Raw genomic sequence first — 23,880 nt, 5'->3', positions numbered from 1 at the left:
CAAGGGAGGGGGCGGGACAGCAAGGGGGAGGGGGCGGAGGCAGGGAGAGGGAGCGGAGCAGCAGGGGGGAAGGGGCGGAGGCAGGGGGGAGGGGGGGAGCAGCAGGGGGGAGGGGGCGGAGGCAGGGAGAGGGAGCGGAGCAGCAGGGGGGAAGGGGCGGAGGCAGGGGGGAGGGGGGGAGCAGCAGGGGGGAGGGGGCGGAGGCAGGGAGAGGGGGCGGAGCAGCAGGAGGGAGGGGACGGAGGCAGGGAGAGGGGGCGGAAGCAGGGAGAGGGGGCGGAAGGGCAGAGGGAGGGAGCGAGGGACAGGCAGGGGGAGGGGGCGGAGCAGCAGGGGGGGAGGGGGGGGAGCAGCAGGGAGGGGCGAGGGACAGGCTGAGGGGGGAGAGAGACGGGCTGAGGGAGGGGGAGCAGTAGGGGAACGGGGAGGAGCAGCAGCTCATGATCGTTCTGAGCCATTTTTGCCAAATAAACTCAAAAAATACAGCAAACTGACCAAGTAAAATCCCTTCGTGGACCCCAAGTATTTTATGAGGGTGAGCCTTCTTCTTGGGCACTCTCGATCCGCCGACAAGTGATAGAGCCCTGCTCTCTTCAGGAGGTACCACATATTCCTTTCAGAGCTTCACATGTTTTAGTGGACACCTCTTGGGAGATTTTGGCTAGCATTTCCTCTTGGCACATTTGGAGAGCCATATGCACAAAGGCCTTGGATGGCACCCAGATACACCCATCACAGGTGTTCACAGGTATTTGGAGTAACAGGGTTCACACTTTGATAGCCATATGGGCTAGCATGCAGGGCCCTTCACAGGCAGCCTCTTCTAGGAGGACTGTATTTCTTCGAGTTTGGAGGGGTTCTCCCTTTTTCTCCGAGGTTGCTACCGGATTGAGATGGCACTATCAGCCCCAATCCTTTCTTTTTGGCGCTTGAGCTTTTCATGCATTGCATGGTGTATCCCGTATTCCCGTATGGAGCTTGCTCTAACGGTTTTCTTTAATACTTAATAGAAGTCTCTTTTTTGGGTGGGGGGGGGGGGGGGGAAATCCCTTCCTGGGATGCAAAATGCACAAGTAAAATCTGCCAAAGAAAATCTACCCACAATGACAAATACTGTCACAGCCTATCGAAGGCTCAAAATGCACCACAATGCTCTGTTGAATGCCCAAAAATCTGCAAAAAGTGGCAAAAGTCTACAACTTGACTCGTACCGAGTCCATAATTGCTTACAAAGTTCCAAAATGCTCTTTTATCTACAAAATTGCAACCCAAATGCAAAAGCCCCAATTTCTTGTGGGAAATTGCATACAAAAGAGGGCAAATGGTCTGAAAGCCCCAAATGTTGCACAATTTGCACTCTGCTTGCAAAAGCCCTAAATTTCACTGCAAAATTACAGTGTAATTGCAAAAGCCCCAAATTTCTTCAACAATTGCAGACCAACTGCAATGTTTGTCGAAAAATTGCACAAGGCACTCCAAAAAATGCAATGTGCCTGCAAATAGCTCAAAAGCCTCAATTTCTCTACAAAGAGAATAACCTGCAAAGGAAAAACTGCAAAGTAGTCCTACAAGAAGATCCTGTAAGGAAAACTTGCACAAAGTACTGACACCAACGAAAGGTACAAAGGCCTACAAAATGTACGAAAATCCATACTGTGTACGGACAACTGTACAGATGCTTGACACATGTACAATGGTATGGATTGTGTATGGTTGAAATCCATACACCTGTACGGATAGCACGAAACTATACGGCGTTGCTTGTACGGAATGCATGACAGTACAAAACTGTACGGAGTAGGTTGTACGATCGAAATCGTACGGATTGTATGGCGAAGTACGGAAACCGTATGCTTGTATGGGCAATGGGTACACAGATGTACAGCTGGCGTTGATGTAGTTCGCACGTGCGACATCAGCTGAAATGTGGGAGCTAGGGAGCAGGTCTGGAAGGAGAGCTACTTTGATACCAAATGTGAGAAAACGGGAAGCAAGAGCAAGAGTGAACAAAATGGAGAGTGAGCTGAACGTAGGTCACTCCCGAAAGTGTACTGAATGAAGTGAAGTACAATGAAAGAGATGAGGATTTTGTCTAAGTGACAAAACCCTATCTAATCACTAACCGTAGTTAGAGATTAGACTGTGGTTAGGGGGAAAACCCTCTAAGAGGGAAACGTGCCCCTAACCCGCTTATTACATTACATTGGCCACTGCCTAGAATATAATAATAATTCTAACACCACTTTGCCAGTGTTAGGATTCCATATGCCTTTTATGTAGAGGAGGGCCTGGGTATCTCATATGCAGGATGGGCTGCTTTCTCCATCAGACTTGGCTACAACCCTCTCTGGTATTAGCGACTTTTATCTTTCAGTTGCTCGTGTGTTAGGAGGGGTGAGATCCTCAGGCGTGAGATAGGTATCCGTCCAACAATTGGCTGCTCTCCAGAGGGAGGATCCAGAGAGGCCTACAGATGCTTGGATTCAGAAGCGCCTTGTTGCAGCAAGGGTCCAACAACATCCGGATGCTGTCTTGCAGGTTGCCACCGATTTCTATGCATCCCTTCTTACAGTAGATCCTGACACTCAGGCCACAGTTGATGCTAGAGTGGTTATTTGGAAACACTTACCTGGGTTGTTGACTGAGGATATGACTACTATCTCACTTGATGCACCCTTCACCAACGTAGAGTTCAGGACTGCTCTCTCTCCCCTTCACAAGGGCAAGTGTCCTGGTTCAGATGGACTTATCCCCTTATTTTTTATTACTTCTTGGGATCATATTGGGGATCACATTACTTCAACCTTGCAGGGTGTTTGGGACTCGGGTGAGATGCCAGACTCACTTACGGAGGACCTCATTCATTTGATTCCGAAGGGGGGTCGCAGGAATTTAGTGTCTTAGTGGAGACCGATTACCTTGTTGGGTACTTTGTATAAAATCCTAGCTAAAGGTATGAGCCTTTGTCTATAGCCCTTTCTTCCAGATCTTATCCATGATACGCAGACGACCTTTGTGCATGGCAGGAGCATCTTTGACAACATCTTCTCATTTTGGGAGGCTTTTGATTGAGCCCTGCATAATGGCCACAGGCTGGCCATTCTACTATTGGACTTTGAGAAAGCTTATGACAAGGTAGACTGTGTCTTTCTGGAGGGCACACTTACTCGCTTTGGTTTCTCAGATGCAAGGTGTCAGCCCTATATAGAGTGGCTCACAACCAGGTTCTTATTGTGGAGTCAAGGGGGACAGGGTTTGAGATTACCAGATCAGACCGCCAGGGATGCCCTTCAGCCCCCTTTTCTGTTCTTATTTGTGGCCGAAGCTATGAGCTATTATATTAGAGCTCAAGCTGATATTGTAGGGCTCAGGCTTCCTTTGAGACAGGAGGATGAGCTCTTAGACAATGAGTTGGCAAATAATACGGCTACTTTTTTGGATGCCACTCCACAAACACTGACTTCATTCAGGACGGTGTTGGATTTGTTTTGCATTGCGGCAGGTGCACACATTAATTGGAACAAATCCAATGGCTTTTGGATTAATGATGAGGACACTCCAGACTAGGGGAATGACATAGGGTTTACTTGGATTCAGATGGGTGTTTCCGTCAGATATTTGGGATGCCACGTTGGGGTGGGCATCTCTCTGGCACATCATTTTGTTCCAGTGTTGGAGAGTATTAGGAAGAAACTCATCTTTTGGAATTATGCCAGACTTGACCTTGCATCTAGAGTTGTGGTTGTGAACCAGGTATTATTGGCCACTGCTTGGTTCGTTTGCTCTTGTTGGTGCTGCTCTAGAGGTTGTATCGCTCAGCTCATGAGACCTATCAGGAATTTCCTATGGAGCGGTTTAGATGGCACCTCAGATGTTGTAGCCAGGGTGGCTTGGGAGACCCTCATTCTCCCCACAGGAGGAGGAGGTCTCAATATTATTGACCCGAACTTACAGTGTCTGGCCTTGCTCTGCCAGTTCGTAGTACGTGGATTAATGCCTGGACAGCAAGAGCCCTGGAAAGATATTTTCTCACGCAGCATTCATTCTTGTACTCCATCTCATGGGGGAGATTTGATGGACAACATCATATGGATCTTAACTTCAGCCCATCTCAAATCTTCCCCTTTCCCTCTCATGGATGCTACTCTGAAAGCTTGGGACAGGCTTCAAAAACACTCTTCGCAGAGTTCCACCTACCTCTCATGAAGAAATTCACAAGCAGCCAGCCATGTGGAATGACTCGATTTTGGATGACCATGGCGAGCCACTTAGAGTGCCACACTATATTTAGTGGTCTAGATGAGAGAGGGGATTTGCTTCTACGGTAGGTGCTTGGCAGGCCTTTAGGAGACTTCCATAGGATCAGAGACTTCTAGCAATTGGCCACCTCAGAGGGAGTGCAGTCAAGATACAATAGATAGAGGCAGCCATTCTACCAGAGTGGATTGACACAGATGACATGCCGATCACAGAGCCCACTTGGTGGGGAGCGTTCTCTGAGACGGGGGCATTCCATTATAGATTATTGCCCTGGAGGATGCACATGAGGATACCCTAGTCTTTGATGTTCAGTCGGGAGGCAAACTCTCCAGATCTTCTGATGATATTCTTTTAGAGTTTGCCTTTTAGCTTGTCAAGATTGCAGGTTTCATGGAGTGAGGTAAGGACTTACAGTGGTATCTTGACCCCCATCCTCTACTCCTTGCACTAGGGTCTTGGAGACTCTGGTTATATGGTGGCTCCTCTATTAGGTTCTTGCAGTGGGACCCAGGGGAGTGGGAATGGATTGATGAGGGGCACCGAGAGAAGAGCTTCCCCTTCTTGCGCTATACAGTCAAAAATGCTCGGAGATTTCAGCTCAGTAGTAGAGGTTAGAGGCCTTCCAGAGCTCCCATATTTTCGCAGTTTTGCAGAAAAACTTTTGGCGTAGGCTCTGGAAATCCCTCAGGATTAGAAAAATCAGTCTTTTCTTTTGGCTTTCTATCCATGGAGGGATTGCAGTGAACCTATGGAGATCCAGGTTCAGGGCTGACCCTACTTGTCCTCGTTGCCACATTGTAGTTGAGTGAGTACAGCATTGCCTTTGGGAGTGCAAACAGGCGAGGACGATCTGGAAAGGTGTTGCTAGGATTTTAAGTATCTTTCATACATCACCTTACTATATGACCTAGGGTTCAGTAGCTTGGTTATCTCTTACTGGCCCTCTGGTGTTTTTCAAGGGACATGATTCAGATCCAATTCTCATTGTACAACGACATTGTTCCCTCCAGGATGTTCCCTTCACTCCTTTTAGAGCTGCTCATGCCTCAGTAGACACGTCTTGGGAGATTCTGGCTAGCATGGCAGCTTGGCATATTTGGAGAGCTAGGTGTACAGAGGTGATGGAGGGTATCTAGGTTTACCCTAAGGTATTTATAATTCATACCTATGGTATTTACAATGAGCCATTCCACTCATCCTCTCCATCCCATACAATATCATAGAAAATAGAAATAAGTGAGAGCCGCTAGGCTATCACTTGATACTCAAACTCTTATCAAACATAGAGAAAAATAATACCAATGCCAAATTAAAAATATCAATTTTTGGCGTCACAATACCGTTGTCTTTCAAGTTCATGTAGGAGGTAGACTCCACAGATCTTCAGAAGGACATTCTTTTGGAGGCTCCTTTTCAGCCTGTCAGGATTGCAGGATACATGGAGATGGGTAGAGACTCACAGTGGTATCTAAATTCAAACCCCGTTCTCCTGGCTATTGGATCTTGGAGGTTTTGGTTGTATGGAGGTTTCCTATTAGATCCTTGCAGTGGGATCCAGGGGAATGGGAGTGGATAGATGCAGGGCATAGAGAGAAGAGCATCCCCTTCTTTCATTACATGGTCAAAAATGCCAGGAGATTCCAACTCAGTTGTAGAGGCTGGAGGCCCTCTAGAGCTCCTCGTTGGGATACTTTTCAGATTTCTGCTGCAGAGATGCAGAAAAACTTTTGGAGGAGACTTTGAAAATCCCTCAGGAATAGAAAATCACGTTATTCATCTGGCTTACTATTCATGGAGTGATTGTAGTGAACCTGTGGAGATCTAGGTTCGGGGCTGACCCTACATGTCCTCGATGCCACTCAGCAGTTGAGTCAGTGCAGCACTGCCTTTGGGAGTGCACTCAGGCGAGGACGATTTGGAAGGGTGTTGCTAGGATACTTTGCATTTTTCATAGAGCACCCTTCTTCATGACCTGGGAATCAGTTGCTTGGTTGCCACTCACTGGTCCACAGGCTTTCTTCAAGGGACATGACACGGACACAGTTTTTTTGTTCGACAACACCTTGTGGAGTCATGCTCCCTCCAGGATGTTCCGTTTACTCCATTCAGAGCTCCTCACGCTTCTGTAGACACATCTTGGGAGATTCTGGCTAGTATTACAGCATGGCATATTTGGAGAACTAGATGTACAGAGGATTTGGAGGACTCCTAGGTTCACTCTTCTCAGACTATGGCTAGTATACTATGGCTAGTATCTGGGCAGATACTATACACACTTTGATGGCCATTTGGGCGAACATACAGGGAATCTCTAGGACTACTACTGCTAGGAGAGTTTGGAAGGATTGTACTTTCTTCTCTGACTCTCCTTCAGGGATGAGGTGGCATTTTCAGCTGCCACCTAGGATTTTTGTTTGCTCATTGTGAGCTGTTTTTTCTCATGCTTGACATGATGTACTCCCACACTTGAGCTTGCTCCGTTATTTTTATTCATACTTAATGAAGTACTTTTCTTGCAAAAAAAAGAGAAAAGCTAGCACTAGCCCTAGCGGGAAAAAAGCCCTTCACCTCAATGACCCGAGTTGCTACTCCTCCCCGACCTTGCTGCTGCTCCCCCTCTCCTCAGCTGTACAACTGTATGACCTTCTCTCCCTCTCCCCTCTGTGTACGGCCTGTTCTCCCTCTCCCCTCTGCGCTCTCCTCTCCCTCCTGTAGCTCCTCTCAACCTCGCCGCCCTCTCCTCTCTACCTCGCTCCTCTCCTGTCCTCTCTACCCCGCTCCCTTCCTGCCCTCCTCGTTGTACGGCCGTATGGCCTCCTCCCCACCTGCACTCTCTTCTCCGCCCCCCTCCCCTAGCCTCTTTGCCCTACCCTCTCCATCTCCGCCTACCCTCTCCTCCCCCTTCCCTAGCCTCTCCTCCCTAGTCTCGCCTACCCTCTCCTCCCCCTTCCCTCCTTACACCCTCTCCTCTCCCTCCCTACTTGCCCCCCTTCTTCCCTTGTCCTCACTCTCTCCCTCCTGCTGCCCCCTTCACCCTCTCCCTCTCCCCCTGCTGCCCCTTCTCCCCTTAGCCCTCACCCTTTCCCTCTCCCTCCTTGCTATCCTCTTCTTTCCTAGCCCTTCCTAGCAACATTGTTGGTCGGACGGAGCTTTTTGTATTCGAGTCGGCCTTCACACCTTGATTGATGATGGCCCAACCTTCAGCCGCTCACTTCCACCGGCCGCGAAAACCATCATTTTCTCAAAAGACGAGTTGAAGCAGCTCAAAAAAGATACTGAGCAGGAGAGCTTGACATCGCTCTTTGCTCGCATCCATGGGTCCCACCCTTTCCGGTTACAGAGGCCAGGGATTGGATGCTTGCCACTCTACCTAGAGACCTCGCAAGACACTTCACAAATGTTTGTCTGCTTGGGTGAGGTTTCTTCCAGATTATTTTTGAATCCTCGGAGGTAGCACGTACAGTGCTGCAGGCTAGCCCGTTAGCACTGGGCTCTAGGAGGATTTTTAAAATCCCTTTTTCTTCGGGGTTTGATCCTATCGATGAAGACAGTCGGACGACGTCACTCTTCATTAGATTTCCAGGCCTTCCTCAGGTGTACCATCGTTTGCTACATTCCATCGGAGCCGCCTTTGGAGTGGTTACCAAGATCCCCCCTCTCCCTGAGATGCCTACTTCAGGAGTAGAGGTAGTCGGGTCCAATGGGGTCATTGTCTCTAACCCTAACATCTCGGATGACCACATTATGCTTCAGCATCCTGATGGCTCCTTCTTCAGACAGAGAGTCGAGATTGCAGGGAGACAGAATCAGTGTAGTATTTGCAGGACCCTTGGGCACTTTGCCACAAATTGCCCAAGGAAAAAGAAAAGACCAAAAAGATCCACGGGTGTGCCTCATAGCTTCACCCGACTTGGACCTTCTTCACGACTAGTTCCTACCACCTCACACGCTGCTAGACCTTCGACTTCACAGCTAGGACCATCAGCCTCTCGTCGTGGTACTTCTACAGTGCGTACAGGACAATCAGCACGTCCTGCTCCAGTCGTCGCCCGTTGGGTGCTTGTCAGAGTTGGTGAGCCAGTACATCTGGCTACCATTGACGGGTCTGCAGACACGTCTCTTCAAGCAAGAGACATCCTTGTCCTGGTTCCATGTGGAGATGAGACTGCTCCTGACCCTGCTCAGATGCAGGAGCGCTCATCTAGGAAGAATCTTTCTGCAGAGGCCGGTGCTTTACTTGAGAAGGGCAACAGAATTGTGGCTGAGGTCAAGCAGATGTTGCCATGTCTGCCTACACCTGACAGAGGTAAGGGGGTTATTGGTTTCACTCCTCCTTCTGCAGGGCTCCTTCGCACTCCAGGGCCAGAGGTACTTCGCAGGAATTCATTTTTAGTTCTGGCAGACTTGGCTAAGTTTGAGGCAGAGGAGTTTGTACCCTCCACGCTTGGGGAGCATATCTTCCAGGATAGAGTTTCCCCCTCAGCAGGGGGAAGTGTGCTTTTCCCAGTTGACTTCCCTCCTCTTGATAGGAGGAATTTTTCGCAGGAGAGGGCTTTCTCTGCTACCAGGTTGGGTAGGATCTTCCATCAGGCCTCCTCTTCTCGCAAATGAGGATTGTCAGTTGGAAGGTTCAGGGCCTCCAGGGTGTACCTCACTGCCGCCGCAGGCAACTGATTCGTAACCAACTTCATCCAGGTGTTATTAGGGGTCTCATGGACATTATGATGATTCAGGAACACAAATTGGATGCCAGGGATTGTTCAAAGTCGGGTAAGCTTCTTTTAGGCCACACTTTTTGGTCACCTGCCTTAGGCACCAGGGGAGGTACTTGCATTTCTATTTCCTCTTCTATACTCCCCTTGGTGATTGGACACGGGATCATAGTCCCTTCCAGAGCTTAGTGGATTATAGGACATAAGGTTGGTCTCTTAAACCTTTATGCACCCAATTCTAGAGGGGATCCTGTTCTTTTTTGGAAGGAACTGCTTTCTTGGTCACATATTGCAAATGCTTGGACTATAGGGGGCGATTTCAACATGGTTGAAATGCCCTCAAACAAAAGGGGTGGTAGGGAAGGTGGCCTTCACTCCCTAGAGAGCGCAGTGTGGGATGCCTTCCTTTTTCAGTACAACGGCAGGGATGCTTGGCATGATGATGCTTTTCACTTCTATCCTGTTTTCTTGGTCGAACAAGAGATTGCAGATGCCTATACATGCACGGATTGATAGATTTTATGTGGATGATTGGACTCTTGACAGAGGTGGTACTGTTTACATTGTAGTTGGGATGTCCACTTCGGATCATCTTCCAATGGTTTTGATGGTGTCAGATCCCCATGTGAGGCGCGGCTCTGCCAGTATCAGGATTCTAGTTCTTTCTATGCAGAGGAGGGCCTTACAAAGACAGTGTTGAGGACCTGGGTATCTCATTTACAGGATAGACAGCTTTCTCCCTCGGACTTAGTCGCAGCCCTCTCTGATATCAGTGATTTTTATCTTTTAGTTGCTCGTATCAAAAGGGGTGAGATCCTCAGACGTGAGATAGGTATCCGCCAGTAGTTGGCTGCCCTCCAGAGGGAGGAGCAGAAGAGGCCTACAGATGCTTGGATTCAGGAGTGCCTTGCTGCAGCAAGGGCTCAGCAACAGTCACTTTTAGATAAAAGAGCAGAGTATGCCTTCCACGCCAGAGAGTCATTTTGGACATAGGAGGGAGGTAGGGTCAACAAGCAGTTCTTCTCTACTCTTGCCCCAGACATAGTAGGGAGAGCGTCTCACAGCTTGTTGACTCAGGCAGAGTTCTTCAGACACATCTAGAGGCCATGCTCCCTTCTTACAGAGCAGATCTAGACACTCTGGCCACAGATGATGCTAGAGTGGTTATTTGGCGACACTTACTTGGATTGGTGACAGGGGATATGATTGTTTCACTTGATGCACCCTTCACCAATGTAGAGTTCAGGACTGCTCTCTCTGCCCTTCACAAGGGCAACTGTCCTGGTTCAGATGGACTTACCCCCTTATTTTTTATTACTTTTTGGGATCAGATTGGGGATCATATTACCTCAGCCCTGCAGGGTGTATGGGACTCAAGTGAGATGCCAGACTCACTTACAGAGGGCCTCATTCATTTGATTCCAAAAGGGGGTTGCAGGAATTTAGTGTCTCAGTGGAGACCGATTACTTTGCTGGGTACCTTGTGCAAAATCCTAGCTAAAGCTATCAGCCTTTGTCTGCAGCCCTTTCTACCAAATCTTATCCATGATACGCAAACAGGTTTTGTGCATGGCAGGAGCATCTTTGATAACATCTTCTAATTTTGGGAGGCTTCGGAGTGGTCCATGCATAATGGCCACAGGCTGGCCATTCTACTCTTGGATTTTAAGAAAGCTTATGACAGGGTAGACTAGGGATTTCTGGAGGGCACACTCACTCGCTTTGGATTCTCGGATGCATGGATCAAAGGGGTGTCAGCCCTCTACAGATCAGCCCACATCCAGGTTCTTATTGTTGGAGTCAGGGGAGACAGATTTGAGATTACTAGATCAGTCCATCAGGGTTTCCCCCTAGCCCCCTTTTTATTCCTTTTTGTGGTTGAGGCTATGAGCTATTACATTAGAGCTCAAGCTGGAATCGTAGGGCTCATGCTTCCTCTCTGAGGCAGGAGGATGAGCTCTTAGACAGTGAGTTGGCAGATGACACAGCTGTTTTTTTGGATGCCACTCCACAGACACTGAATTCATTCAAGATGGCATTGGATTTGTTTTGCATTGTGGCAGGTGCACACATTAATTGGAACAAATCCAATGGCTTTTGGATTAGTGATGAGGACACTCCAGTATCTCTCCAGCACAGCAGTTCGCTCCCGTGTTGGAGAGTATCAAGAGAAAACTCATCTTTTGGAGTTCATCCAGACTTGACGTTGCATCTAGAGTTGTGGTTGTGAACCAGGTATTGTTGGCCACTGCTTGGTTTGTTTGCTCATGTTGGTGCAGATCTAGAGATTGTATCGCTCAGCTCATGAGACCTATCAGGAACTTCCTATGTAGCGGTTTAGATGGCACCTTAGATGTTGTATCTAGGGTGGCTTGGGAGACCCTCATTCTCCCCACAAGAGAAGGGGGTCTCAATATTATTGACCGGAGCTTGCAGTGTATGGCCTTGCTTTGCAAGTTTGTAGTACGTGGATTGATGCTTGGACAGGAGCTCTGGAAGGATTTTTTCTCACGCAGCATTCAGTTTTGCACCCCTTCTCATGGGGAAGATTGGTTGGACAGCAGCAGATGGATCTTACTTTAGCCCATCTCAAATCCCCACCTTCCCCTCTCATGGCTGCTATTCTAAAAGCTTGGGGCTGCTTCAGAAACACATGTCGCAGAGTTTCGCCGACTTCTCGTGAAGAGATTCAAAGGCAGCCAGTCATGTGGAATGACTCAATTTTGGATCATCATGGCAGGCCACTTGGAGTGTCACATTATATGCAGTGGTCTAGATGGGAGAGGGGACCTGCATCTACTATAGGCGCTTGGTAGGCCTTTATGAGACTTCCAGACGATCAAAGATTTTTAGCAGTTGGCCACCTCAGAGGGAGTGCACTTAGGATACAGTAGATACAGGCAGCCATTCCGTCAAAGTGAATTGACACAGATGACATGCTGCTTACATAGTCCACTTGGTGGGGAGCGTTCTCAGGGACGGGCATTCCGTTACAGGTCATTGCATTCTAGGATGCACATGAGGATACCCTTGTCTTTGATGTTCAGTCGAGAGGCAGACTTATCAGATCCTCTGATGATATTCTTTTGGAGGTTGCATTTCAGCTTGTTAGGATTGCAGGATTCATGGAGTGGGGCAGGGATTCACAATGGTGTCTTGACCCTGATCCTATTCTCCTTGCGCTGGGGTTTTGGAGACTCTGGTTGTAAGGTGGTTCCCCTATTAGGTTCTTGCAGTGGGACCTAGGGGAGTGGGAATGGATTGATGAGGGGCACCGAGAGAAGAGCTTCCCCTTCTTTCGCTATACAGTTAGAAATGCCCGAAGATTTCAGCTCAACAATAGAGGTTGGAGGCCCTCCAGAGCACCACATTGGGATAGTATTCAGATTTCCGCAGCTGTGCGGAAGAACTTTTGGCGTAGGCTCTAGAAATCCCTTAGGAATAGAAAGGTCACTCTTTTCTTTTGGCTTTCTATTCATGGAGGGATTGCAGTGAACTTGTGGAGATCCAGGTTCAGGGCTGACCCTACTTGTCCTCGTTGTCACATGGCAGTTGAGTCCTTACAGCATTGCCTTTGGGAGTGCAGACAAGCGAGGACGATCTGGAAAGGTGTTGCTAGGATTTTCAGCATCTTTCATACAGCACCTTTCTATATGACCCGGGGTTCAGTGGCTTGGTTATCTCTTACTGGCCCACATGTGTTTTTCAAGGGACATGATCCAGATCCAGCTTTCATTGTATGGCGACATTCAATGGAGTCTTGTTCCCTCCAGGATGTTCACCACACTCCTTTCAGAGCTGCTCATGCCTCAGTAGACACGTCTTGGGAGATTTTGGCTAGCATTGCAGCTTGGCATATTTGGAGAGTCAGGTGTATAGAGGCGATGGAGGGTATCCAAGTTCACCCTTCCCAGACTATGGGCAATATTTGGACTGACACAGTACACACTTTGATGGCCATTTGGGCGAGCATGTAGGGATCCTCCAGAGCAACCACTGCCAGGAGAGTTACTTTTTTCAGAGTTTAGAGGGGATCTCCTTTCTTCTCTGAATTTCCTTCAGGGTTGAGATGGCATTTTCAGCCTCCACCTTGTTTCTTTATTAGCTAACTTTGAGCTGTTTTTTCCTCATGCATTGCATGATGTACTCCCGCATTTGAGCTTGCTCTCGGGGTTTTCATTCATACTTAATGAAGTAATTTTGTTGAAAAAAAAAAATGCTATAGGGTTCTATTCTATTTGTTACACGACCAAGGAAGGAGGTGAAGTTTTATGTCGCCCCTAGATATGAATTTTGTTGATCAATAAGGTGATGTGTTTAGGTTGAAGGTTATGCACCATAATCTCAACTTTATTGTGCTCCCCTTGTATGTAATAGACTAGTAAGCGTTCGAAGAGAAACAATGTGCAATCAAGATTCACTTAGATGCATCATAGACTATTTTCAAGATTCATGTGATATTTTTATTTATCCACCACTTAGGCAAAGATGTTATGGTGTTCCTAGTGATCTGATATGAATGGCTATCCTCTAGGTCTATTGCTGGAGGCATTGGGAAATGGAGGTCATCAATCATACAAATCATGAAATGGCAGGTATGACATAATCTGAATTCGGCTCCAAAGCAGACTCTTAATGAACAAGTAAAAATGGACCCTAAAACAATGGAAGGAAAAAGTTTCCTCGAGTTCTATGCTAAAATTTTTGTGACCAGTTTCAAGGCATCAAACAACAATCAGTTCTTCTCCCCAAAAATTTAGAACCTGAAAATTAGCCATTCACAATATTCTACAAGACTAGCTGCTTTGTAGCTTGCTTTTGAAGGTTCTAGCTCGATCCGTAAGTTACCCTAGATTAGGCACCAAGAGCAAGTGTAGTGGGAACGGATTGATGTGGGGCGCTGAGAAAAGAGCATTCCGTTCTTTTGTTTCGTGGTCAATAACGTCAGGTTATTTCAGCTTAGTTGTAGAGGCAAGAGGTCCTTCAAATCTCCTTATTGGGAGAACTTTTTTTTTTTGGGGGGCAAAAAAGACACTTCTATTAAGTAAGAAAGAAACTCGCTAGAGCAAGCTCTGTGCGGAAATACAACATGCTAAGCATGTAATAAAAAATACCTCAGAGGAATGAGGTAGAAAGAAACCAAGGCTGAGGCTGAAAATGCCAACTCAACCCTGTAGAAGTCTCAGCAAAGAAGGGAGAGTCTCTCCAATATCTGAGAAAAGTAACTCTCCTGGAGGAGGCTGCTCGAGATGATCCGTGCATGGTCACCCAAGTGGCCATCAGAGTGTGTACCGTATTTGTCCAAGTATTGGCCAAGATTTGAGAAGGGTGAACCTGAGAACCCTACAAAGCCTCATTGCATCTGGCTCTCCAAATGTGCAACGCTACAATGCTAGCTAAGACCTCCCATGGAGAGTCGACCGAGGAATGAGCAGCCCTGAAGATAGTGGCCGGAACATTCTCTAGAGAGCACGACTCCACAAGGTGTCATCGGACGTGAAGAGCCGAAGAGGAGTCAAGTCTCTCAAAAAAGACCTGGGGCCCTGAAAGAGTAAGCCAAGCCATTGATCCCCAGGTCATATAGAAAAGTAGGCGAACAAAAGTACTAAAAAGTCTTGCAATCCCCTTCCATATGATTCTCGCCTGTCTACAATCCCAAAGGCAGTGTTGTATTGTCTCCAAAGCAGAAAGGCAACGAGGGCAAGAAGGGTCAGCTCCGAACCTGGATCTCCATTTGTTTACTGCTATCCCACCATGAATAGAAAGCCAAAAGAAGAGAGTGATTTTTCTATTCCGGTGGGATTTCTAGAGCCTTTGCCAAAAAAATTTCTACAAGGTAGCAGAAATCTTAAAGTTCTCCCAATGATGAGATCTGGTAGGCCTCCAACCCCTACAGCTGAGCTGGAATTTCCTGGCATTACTAACCGTGTAACGAAAGAAGGGGATGCCCTTCTCTCGGTGCCCTTCATCTATCCATTCCCATTCCCCAGGGTCCCATTGCAAAAACTTAATTGGGACACCTCCATAGAACCACAGCCTCCATGAGCCGAGGGCAATGAGAAGCGGGTCAAGATCCAAGTACCACTGTGAAAGAGAGCCATGCTCCATGAAGCCCACTATCGTGACTGGCTGAAACGGTACCTCCAACAAGATATCGTCTGTGGATCTGGACAGCCTGCCCCACGAAGAAACATCAAAGACTAAGGCATCCTCATGTATGTCATGAAAAGCAATCAACTGTAAAGGAACTCCGAGTCTGGAAAATGCTCCCATCCAGGTGGAGCAAGTAATAGGCATGTCATCTGTGTCCACCCAATCCAAGGGCAAGGCTGCATCAATCTCTCGAACTCTCCCTGTACTCCTTTTGAGATTAAGAACCATCTGGGCCTGTCGGTCTGCAGGAAGCTTCTTGAAGGCTTTCCATGCTCCCACAGTAGATGCAAGGCCCCTCTCCCATCTTGGCCACTGCATGTAAGGAGAAGCTCCAAGTGGCCTGCCATGCTCATGCAAAATTCTGTCATTCCACATGATAGGCTGCCTTTCAATCTCTTCTTGGGTGGATGGGGGAATCCTGCGAAGAGTACTCCTGAAGCTGGCCCATGCTTTCAGGATAGCAACCATAAGAGAGGAAGAGGGAGATCTGAAGTGGGCTGTGGTGAAAACCCATCTGGTACTATGTGTCCAATCCTCTCCTGAAGTGGGCGTGCGAGACTGCATGCATCTGATAAAGAAATCCTTCCAAGGCTCTTGCCCTGGCATAAGTCCTCTCACAACGACCTTGCAGAGTAAAGCTCTGCATAGTAGATCCGGGTCGATGATATTCAAAACCCCTTCTCTTGAAGGAAGAATCAAGTTCTCCCAAGCCACCCTGGCTGTAACATTAGATGTGCCATCTAGACCACTCCATAAAAAGTTTCGTACAGGCCTCTTAAGCTGAGTGATACAAGGCCTCTTAAGCTGAGTGATACAATCCCTAGAGTGGCACCAACAAGAGCATACAAACCATGTTGTGGCTAGAAGAACCTGGCTAACCACCACCACCCTGGAAGCCAAGTCAAGTTTGGCTGAGCTCCAGAAAAGGAGCTTTCTTCTTATGCTCTCCAACACCGGAGCAAACTAATGTGAAGGAGAGATGCCCACCCCAACCTGGCATCCCAAATATCTGACGGAGACGCTCCTTTGTACCCAAGTGAATCCAAAAGCATTACCCCAATCCAGGGTGTCATCATCGCAAATCCAAAAACCATTGGATTTATGCCAATGAATGTGCGCACCTGCAGCTGTGCAAAATAAATCCAAGGCTGTGTCCGGAAGGAAGTGAGCGTCTTGGGGGAGGCATCCAAAAAAACAGCTGTGTCATCTGCTAACTCACTATCCAGGAGCTCTTCTTCCCAGTAGATAGGAAGCCTCAGCCCATAAATATCAGCTTGAGATCTAATGTAGATACTCATAGCTTCTGCCACAATCAGAAAAAGGAAAGGGGCAAGAGGACATCCCTGGCGGACTGATCTGGAAATCTAAAACCTGTTCCCTCTTACCCCCCCAATGAGCACCTGGCTATGGGCTGATCTGTAGAGAGAGGATACTCCTCTAATCCATGCATCTGAAAAACCAAAGCGAGATAGAGTACCCTCTAAAAAATCCCAGTCTACTCAGTCGTAAGCTTTCTCAAAGTCCAAGAGTAGAATGGCCAATCTCTCGCGGCTCTGCATGGCCCATTCTGAGGCCTCCCAAAATGAGAAAATATTATCAAAAATACTTCTGCCATGCACAAACCCTGTCTGCGTGTCATGAATCAAATCTGGAAGAAAAACCTGTGGCCGCAAACTGATGGCTTTCACCAGAATCTTGTAAAAGGTGCCCAATAGAGTGATGGGTCTCCATTGAGACACAAGATTCCTATTACCCTCCTTTAGGATGAGATGAATGAGACCATCTATAAGTGACTCCGGCATCTCACCAGAGTCCCACACGCCCTGCAGGGCTGATGTAATGTGATCACCAATCTGCTCCCAAAAAGTAATAAAAAAGGAAGGGGTAAGTCCATCACGTCTCCTGGAATCAGCGACTGTAGGATAATAGTTACTAATTTTGGCTAAGGCTGCAACTACCTGAGATGGGCGGACAGCTCCACCCTATACGTGAGAAACCCAAATCTGTAAAATATCCTCTGTGAGGCTCTCCTTTGCATAAAAAGCTGATTTCTGCTGATTTGCAAAAAGGTTTTTGGAGAAGACTTTGGAAATTCATTCTGAGGAATAGAAAAATTACTCTTTTCTTTTGGCTTTCTGGAGAGATCGCAGTGAACTTATGGAGGTCCAAGTTTCAAGTATACTCCACTTTTCCTCATTGTTGTTCTGCTTGTGGAGACTATTTAGCATTGCCTATGAGATTGCAGACAGGCAAGGATCATATGGAAGGAGATTGCCGCTATTTTCAGTATGTGTGCTTCTTTCCCCTTCTTTATGACCACGTGCGGTGGCGTGGTGCTCTCTTTCAGGGCCTTAGGTCTTGTAGGCAAGGCATGACCTTGGACTCTCTTGATGCGATGAGATTTAGTTTGAGTCGTGCTCTCTGGATGATGTTTCCTTTTCACACTTCAGACCCATGCATGCTCTATAGATTCTTCTTTTGGGAGATATTGGCGATATTTCAGTATGGCATATTTGGAGAGCCAAATGTGGAGGCCTTGGATAGATCCCAAGTCCACCCTTCTCACACTTTGGCCATTATTTGAACAAATACTATTCATACTGATGGCTATTTGGACGAGCACGCAGGGGACCTCATGAGCAACTTCTTGCAGGAGGGCTATATTCCTTGGAAAATGGAGGGGCTTCCCTTTTTTCTCAGAGTCCATAGTAGGGTTTAGATAGTACTTTCAGCCTCAATCTTGGTTTATTTCTTGTTCGCTCTCTGAGGAGCTTTTTATTGGCCCCATTCTAGGGAATTTATTTTCTGGCTTGCATGATGTATTTCTTTGTTGTGGGTTTTATTTGTACTTAATGGAAGTCCTTTTCTTGCAAAACAAAAAAGTGCCCCCTCTCTCTTGCTCTTCTCCTCGCCCCCTTGATGCCTCTCCCCACTTCCCTTGCTAGCTCTCCTGTGCCGCCTTGCTCTCGTTCTCTGCTACAGCCGTTCCCCTACTTTCACCCTCCTCCTCTTGTTGCCTGATAGCAGTCTGCTAACCCACTTCCTTAGCCCTCACACCCTTTGCCTAACCTTGCCTCCCGCGTTGCCTACTCACCCGTCCCTAGCTTGCTAACCTGGCCTGCTAGCCCTCCACCTCTACTCACACCTCGTATCCATTTTCCTCTTAGCGTGCATAAATGATGCCTTTCATACTTTAAATCATTTGCTCATATTCTCATGGTCAAAGAGGAGAGTACTAATACCCATACATGCATAGATGGATAGATTTTAGGTTGATGATTGAGCAGTAGCTAGAGGTGGCTCAGTATGCATTGCACCAGGGGCTTCCACCTCGGATTCCTTTCCGATTTTATGGTGCTCTTCCTGTAGGCCATGGCCCATCATAACCCGGTCGTATTGATGCCCTCTAGGCCTTGGTATGTGCCATGTAGCTTTAGTTATTGGCACTTAGGTCACCTAGTACTAGTGGTACCACTAGGACACTGTCTTAGGGTTCTCCTTTATTTGTATTTTGTACTTTCATTTTTTATTTGTTGATGTGATGGCTTTTAGCGTTCTGCTCCACGTTTGTACCTCCTTCGACTTCCTTGAGCCTATAGTGGTATTAGAGCAGGTTCCTACTCATGCCTGCTATCCCCCAACACTTTGCATCTCCATCTTGGAGCATCCGGATGAGTTGATGTTGCTGCTCTTCAACAGGCGACATCTTTTTTCTTCCAGCGTAGCTCCATCGACGTACTGTCGTACAACCCTGCGTCAACACTGTACAATCATACGGCACCATCCATATACTGCAAACAATATGTCGTACGCTTGCACATAGTCTGCCGTACGGGCAGAAGTCCGCGGCCGTACAATATATTCGTCCGTACATGCATTGTCCATACATCTTCCATACAACATCGTCAATCGTCAGCAATTTGTCCATACATTGCCGTACGATTGCCGTTTGACGTTGTCTACGTAGTACCTGCCAAACTTGGCACAATCTGGGGCATTCTGTGTTCATTGACAGATTTTGTAATCAGATTTGGACATTTGCAGATATTTGGGGCTTTCCATGATTTTGCCCTCTTTTGTTGCAATTTGCCTGTAAGAAATTGGAACTTTTCATATTGGCCTTCAGTTCTACAAAGGACAAGGCCTTTGGCAGATTTGCAAGTACTTTTTCTCTCAAATTTTTTTTTTCCCCAAGAAAGAGACTTCTATTAAGTAAGAGAAAAAACCCGTGAGAGCAAGCTCAAAGCGGAATACATCATGAAATCATGAGGATAAATTAAAAAACCCCCTCAGAGTGAGGTGGAAAACAACCAAGGTTGAGGCTGAAAGTGCCACCTCAACCCTGTAGTAGTCTCAGAGAAGAAAGGAGAATCCTTCCATTCCCTGAAGAAAGCAGCCCTCCTAACTGAGGCTGCACGGGAGTCTCCCTGCATACCCGTCCATACGGCCATACTTTTTCTCTCAATTTGAGCGAGAGAATCTGAAATTTTCTATCTCTACAGTCAGATTGGTCTATTTTTATTTTTATTTCAAGAAAGAGACTTCTATTAAGTAAGAGAAAAAACCCACGAGAGAAAGCTCAAAGCGGAATACATCATGAAATCATGAGGATAAATAAACCCCCTCAAAATGAGGTGGAAAAAAACCAAGGCTGAGGCTGAAAGTGCCACCTCAACCCTGTAGGAGTCTCAGAGAAGAAAGGAGAATCCTTCCATTCCCTCAAGAAAGAAGCCCTCCTAGCTGAGGCTGCACGGGAGTCTCCCTGCATACTCGTCCATACGGCCATCAAGGTATGTATGGTGTCTATCCAGATACTAGCCAATGTGTGCGAGGGATGAACCTAAGTTCCCTCCAATGCCTCTGTGCATCTGGCTCTCCAGATATGCCAGGCTGCTATGCTCGCTAGAATCTCCCAAGAGGTATCCACAGAGGCATGTACAGCTGCAAAAGGAAGGTGTGGTATCACATCCAAAGAACAGGACTCAACTTGATGATGTCGAATCGAAATGGCCCGAGAGGAGTCAAGTCTCTCATAGAATACCTAAGGTCCTGTAAGAGAAAGCCAAGCCACTGAGCCCCATGTCATAAAGAATGGGGAGTAGGCAAAGTGACTGAAAATCTTGGCTACCCCCATCCAAATCCAGATTTGTCTATTTTGGCATTTTTGCAAGACATTGCAGTCAGATTGCAGGATATTCTCAGATTTGCAGGCTATTTTGCCACATTTTCTCAAATAGCAGTGACATTTACCTGCTTTGATCTGAAATTTCCGTTTTTCAGTGAAACTGACAAGAAATTGCAGGACATTGCAGGACATTTGGTCACATTTGCAAAATTGCAGCTTAATTTGGGGCTTTTCCACATTTGCTCTCTTTTTGGCCATTTTGCCCTTTCAGATTGTGGGGCTTTTGCCTTAGCTTCTATTTGCAGTGATCTTCCTTTGATTCAACTCTCATTTGGTCACATTTGCAGTTGAAAGCCTTGAGGCTATTTTTGCATCACTTGGTCAGTGCACTTTTACTTATGCTATTTACAATGGCTAGCAACAACAATGATTTGTTTGGCATTCTCCGTGAAGATGATAAGCTGGATGGCACCAACTATCCTATGCGGTCCTACCTTATGAAGCATATTCTAGTTGCAAGAAACTTTTGGAATATTGTTTAGGTATTGATTTGAGGTCAGCAACAATGCTCAAGTGGCTGCCCCTACTACTGGCACTCCTCCACGGGGGAATCTTCTCGACCCTTCTTCCTCTAGTACTCCTGTCACTACTACTCCTACTTAAGATTAGATCAGATGGGACTCCAAAGATGCAAATGCACACTCATGTATTGCCTTATCATGCAAGAGAATCATTATTCCACACATCCGGTCATGCAGGACAGCAAAGGATACTTGGAATAAGCTAGCTTCTCTTTATCAAGTTCGCAATGAGGCACGGGTTGCTTTTTTTTTTTTTTCAAGAAATAGACTTCTATTAAGTAAAAGAAAAAAACCGCAAGAGCAAGCTCAAAGCGGAATACATCATGAAACCATGAGGATAAATAAACCCCCTCAAAATGAGGTGGAAAACAACCAAGGCTGAGGCTGAAAGTGCCACCTCAACCCTGTAAGAGTCTCAGAGAAGAAAGGAGAATCCTTCCATTCCCTAAAGAAAGAAGCCCTCCTAGTTGAGCCTCCACGGGAGTCTCCCTGCATACTCGTCCATACGGCCATCAAAGTATGTATGGTTTCTGTCCAGATACTAGCCAATGTGTACGAGGGATGAACCTGAGTTCCCTCCAATGCCTCTGTGCATCTAGCTCTCCAGATTGTGAAGAGAGTGGGAGAGAAGTAAGGAGTCTCACTTGCAACTTTCTCACATACACAATGGGGGAATACACACAAAGGTGGAGGCTGAAAATAGTTTTCCTCTTCTTAGTTGTGAAAGCCAAAAGAACTCTCTCTGAGTACAAAAGAAATAGGTGAACCCTTTATGTGGGTCTCAAACCAAACTCAGCTAACCTAGGTGGCATACTAACTGAGCCACTAACTAGAGTACATAAAGATAGCTGTCATCCAGCTATTATTCATGGGCGGTGGATGGACAAAAGTAGTAGAGCCCAAGCCGCCTTCACAACCACCCTCATCCACGTTTAAAACAACAGAACAACACCATCACAAAGCAAAAGGCATCCATTCAACATCATTGTCTCTACACATACCTTCTGATACAACTCACACTCTGGCCACACTTTCTCGGAAGCCAGACAACCTCAAAAAAAACCCAGCGGACTACACAGCCCAACATGATGCTCTTAGAACTGAACTTGCCCCCAAAACTTAGAGAACAGTCAGCCTCAGAATACTATAAGCCCACAGCCCACACTCCTAAGCTTCCATTAAGGACAACAGCTTGTAACTCCCACAAAGCTGCAACAGTGCCACCTCTTCTCCTTCTCTATCAGTACCCAGGAATCTCCCACGATCAAATCAGCATAAGATCACAACCATGTCAAAGAGGCTTCCAATTCCTTTAGGATAGCTTTACTTCCCTCACAAAGCAGAAAATAAGTGATTGATGAACATTTGCAGCAAGCATCAATCTCACGTTCTTCCACGAAAAGTGCCGAGCTCCTTTAGGACAACCATCATCGATGAAGGTCACGTTCCATTTTGCCTTATTACTCAATTCCTTCGTCCCTCTATCTCTTTGCATACGGAGTTCATGAAGTCTCTGTCACTAAGGATACTCCATGCTGCATAGTAGCGCTACCACCCCCTCTTCTCTTTCTTCACAAGAACCATAGCCTCTCTTTCTTTGTTGCTCACAGCGCATGCTCTCTGTCACTCGAGATATTCTACCCAAGCCTCCATGGTAGTAGCGACGCTTCATTAAGTCCCCCAGCTTACGGTTCTCCTCCCCTGGTTCTTCTACTCATCGAGCTCCTTTTATACCAACCTGCAGCCCCCGTGATCAGCTTCCTACCCCTGCTTTCGAGCCCACGTCCTCCCTGCGCTCGACCTCCTTCGCCGGTGGTCCTCTCCTCCTCCATCGAGACCCCCTTTTCACAGAACCAAAGCTTCTCTAGCCGATGGCGCCCTTCCCAACGACCCCCTTAGCCAACCAAGATCCCTTCACCTTCTCTCCTCCATGAGCTCACGAAGATCACCCTCCGGTCGTCTTCCTGCTTCTACGAGCCTCCACACCCGGCCGCTTATATCCTCTCCCTTCATCGCCCATCCTCCATATGAGTTGAAGTTTGGAGAATGGCACTGGTGCCATTCTCCACAACATCATAAGAATATTTAAAGAATAGCACCATCTCCAGCCTATCAGGAGCGACGACCCCAATCCTCCCCACTCCTTATTCAATGCAGTCCCCTTCCCCAAGTCCTTTCGTTCATCCTCTAGCGACGCCTTTCACCAGCCCCCCAAGGCAACAACCCTGTTGTCCTCCCTCCCGCATAGTCCCGATCCTTCCTGCCAGCCACCATCTTCACGTTCATGCCAGCTCTCACGATCCAGAACCTCCAAGATTCCAATCACGTAGCCACCTTTGCATGCCTTTTTTGATAAGTGCCACGTCATCCCATGCTTTTTACCACTCTCTCAATCCTTCCTTCAAACTATACCAAGGCACTTAAGCACATATTCATTGACTATGTGCACACAAATGCATGTCACCTGCATTTAGCATCTAATTGCCCACCGACCATTCACATATGATGAACACAATCCCGATCCCATGGATTTACAAGGCAACCACGACAAAAAAATGCTCATGCCCTCACACAAAAAGAACTCGAGACAACCATGAAAGGTGTATGCCATCCCACAACAAAACCCCGTCATACTCTGGATACCATGCTCTGGATTATCCTGCCGCAACCACACTGCACTTCATTATCTCCCAAAAGTCCCTGAAGAAGCATCTGCCATCTCAAGAAAGTATATCATCAATGTGGAGTCCGTCATGAGGGTGTCCACAACCCTTTTCCACTACCAACTATGTACATAGCTATGCACTCACCCAGCAACATGCGACAAGTGAAAAACATTTTTTCATTTTTATCCACAAAGCGGTGTACGAACCGCATCTACAGCTAACAAGTCGGTGACATAAATGCACAACGGTCACCCTGGCATATCACGAGTGGAGCTCGATATCTCAACACTCCCCCTCGAGCTCAATCCCAATTCCTGCACACCAAGCAGGTCTCTGAACTTGCGCAGTTTCTCTACGTCCAATGCCTTCGTGAATATGTCAGC

General features: G+C 47.1%; 1 protein-coding gene across 1 annotated transcript in view; it reads left to right on the top strand.

Annotated features, from left to right (window-relative positions):
* The window catches only part of LOC147884400 (MLO-like protein 11), a 287,986-nt gene that overhangs the window by 74,798 nt on the left and 189,308 nt on the right, over window positions 1-23,880 (top strand). The window contains exon 5 of the mRNA XM_087398438.1: window positions 13,507-13,567. Coding sequence (XP_087254564.1) covers window positions 13,507-13,567 — 61 coding nt within the window. The remainder of the gene's footprint in view (window positions 1-13,506; window positions 13,568-23,880) is intronic.

The sequence above is a fragment of the Dipteris shenzhenensis genome, chromosome 27 (genome assembly GCF_047967505.1).
Source record: "Dipteris shenzhenensis isolate YYH24624 ecotype China chromosome 27, Dip_SZ_1.0, whole genome shotgun sequence".
Taxonomy (NCBI): domain Eukaryota; kingdom Viridiplantae; phylum Streptophyta; class Polypodiopsida; order Gleicheniales; family Dipteridaceae; genus Dipteris; species Dipteris shenzhenensis.
The sequence above is the reverse complement of the archived record's forward strand: the minus strand, read 5'-3'. Positions and strand labels throughout refer to the sequence as shown.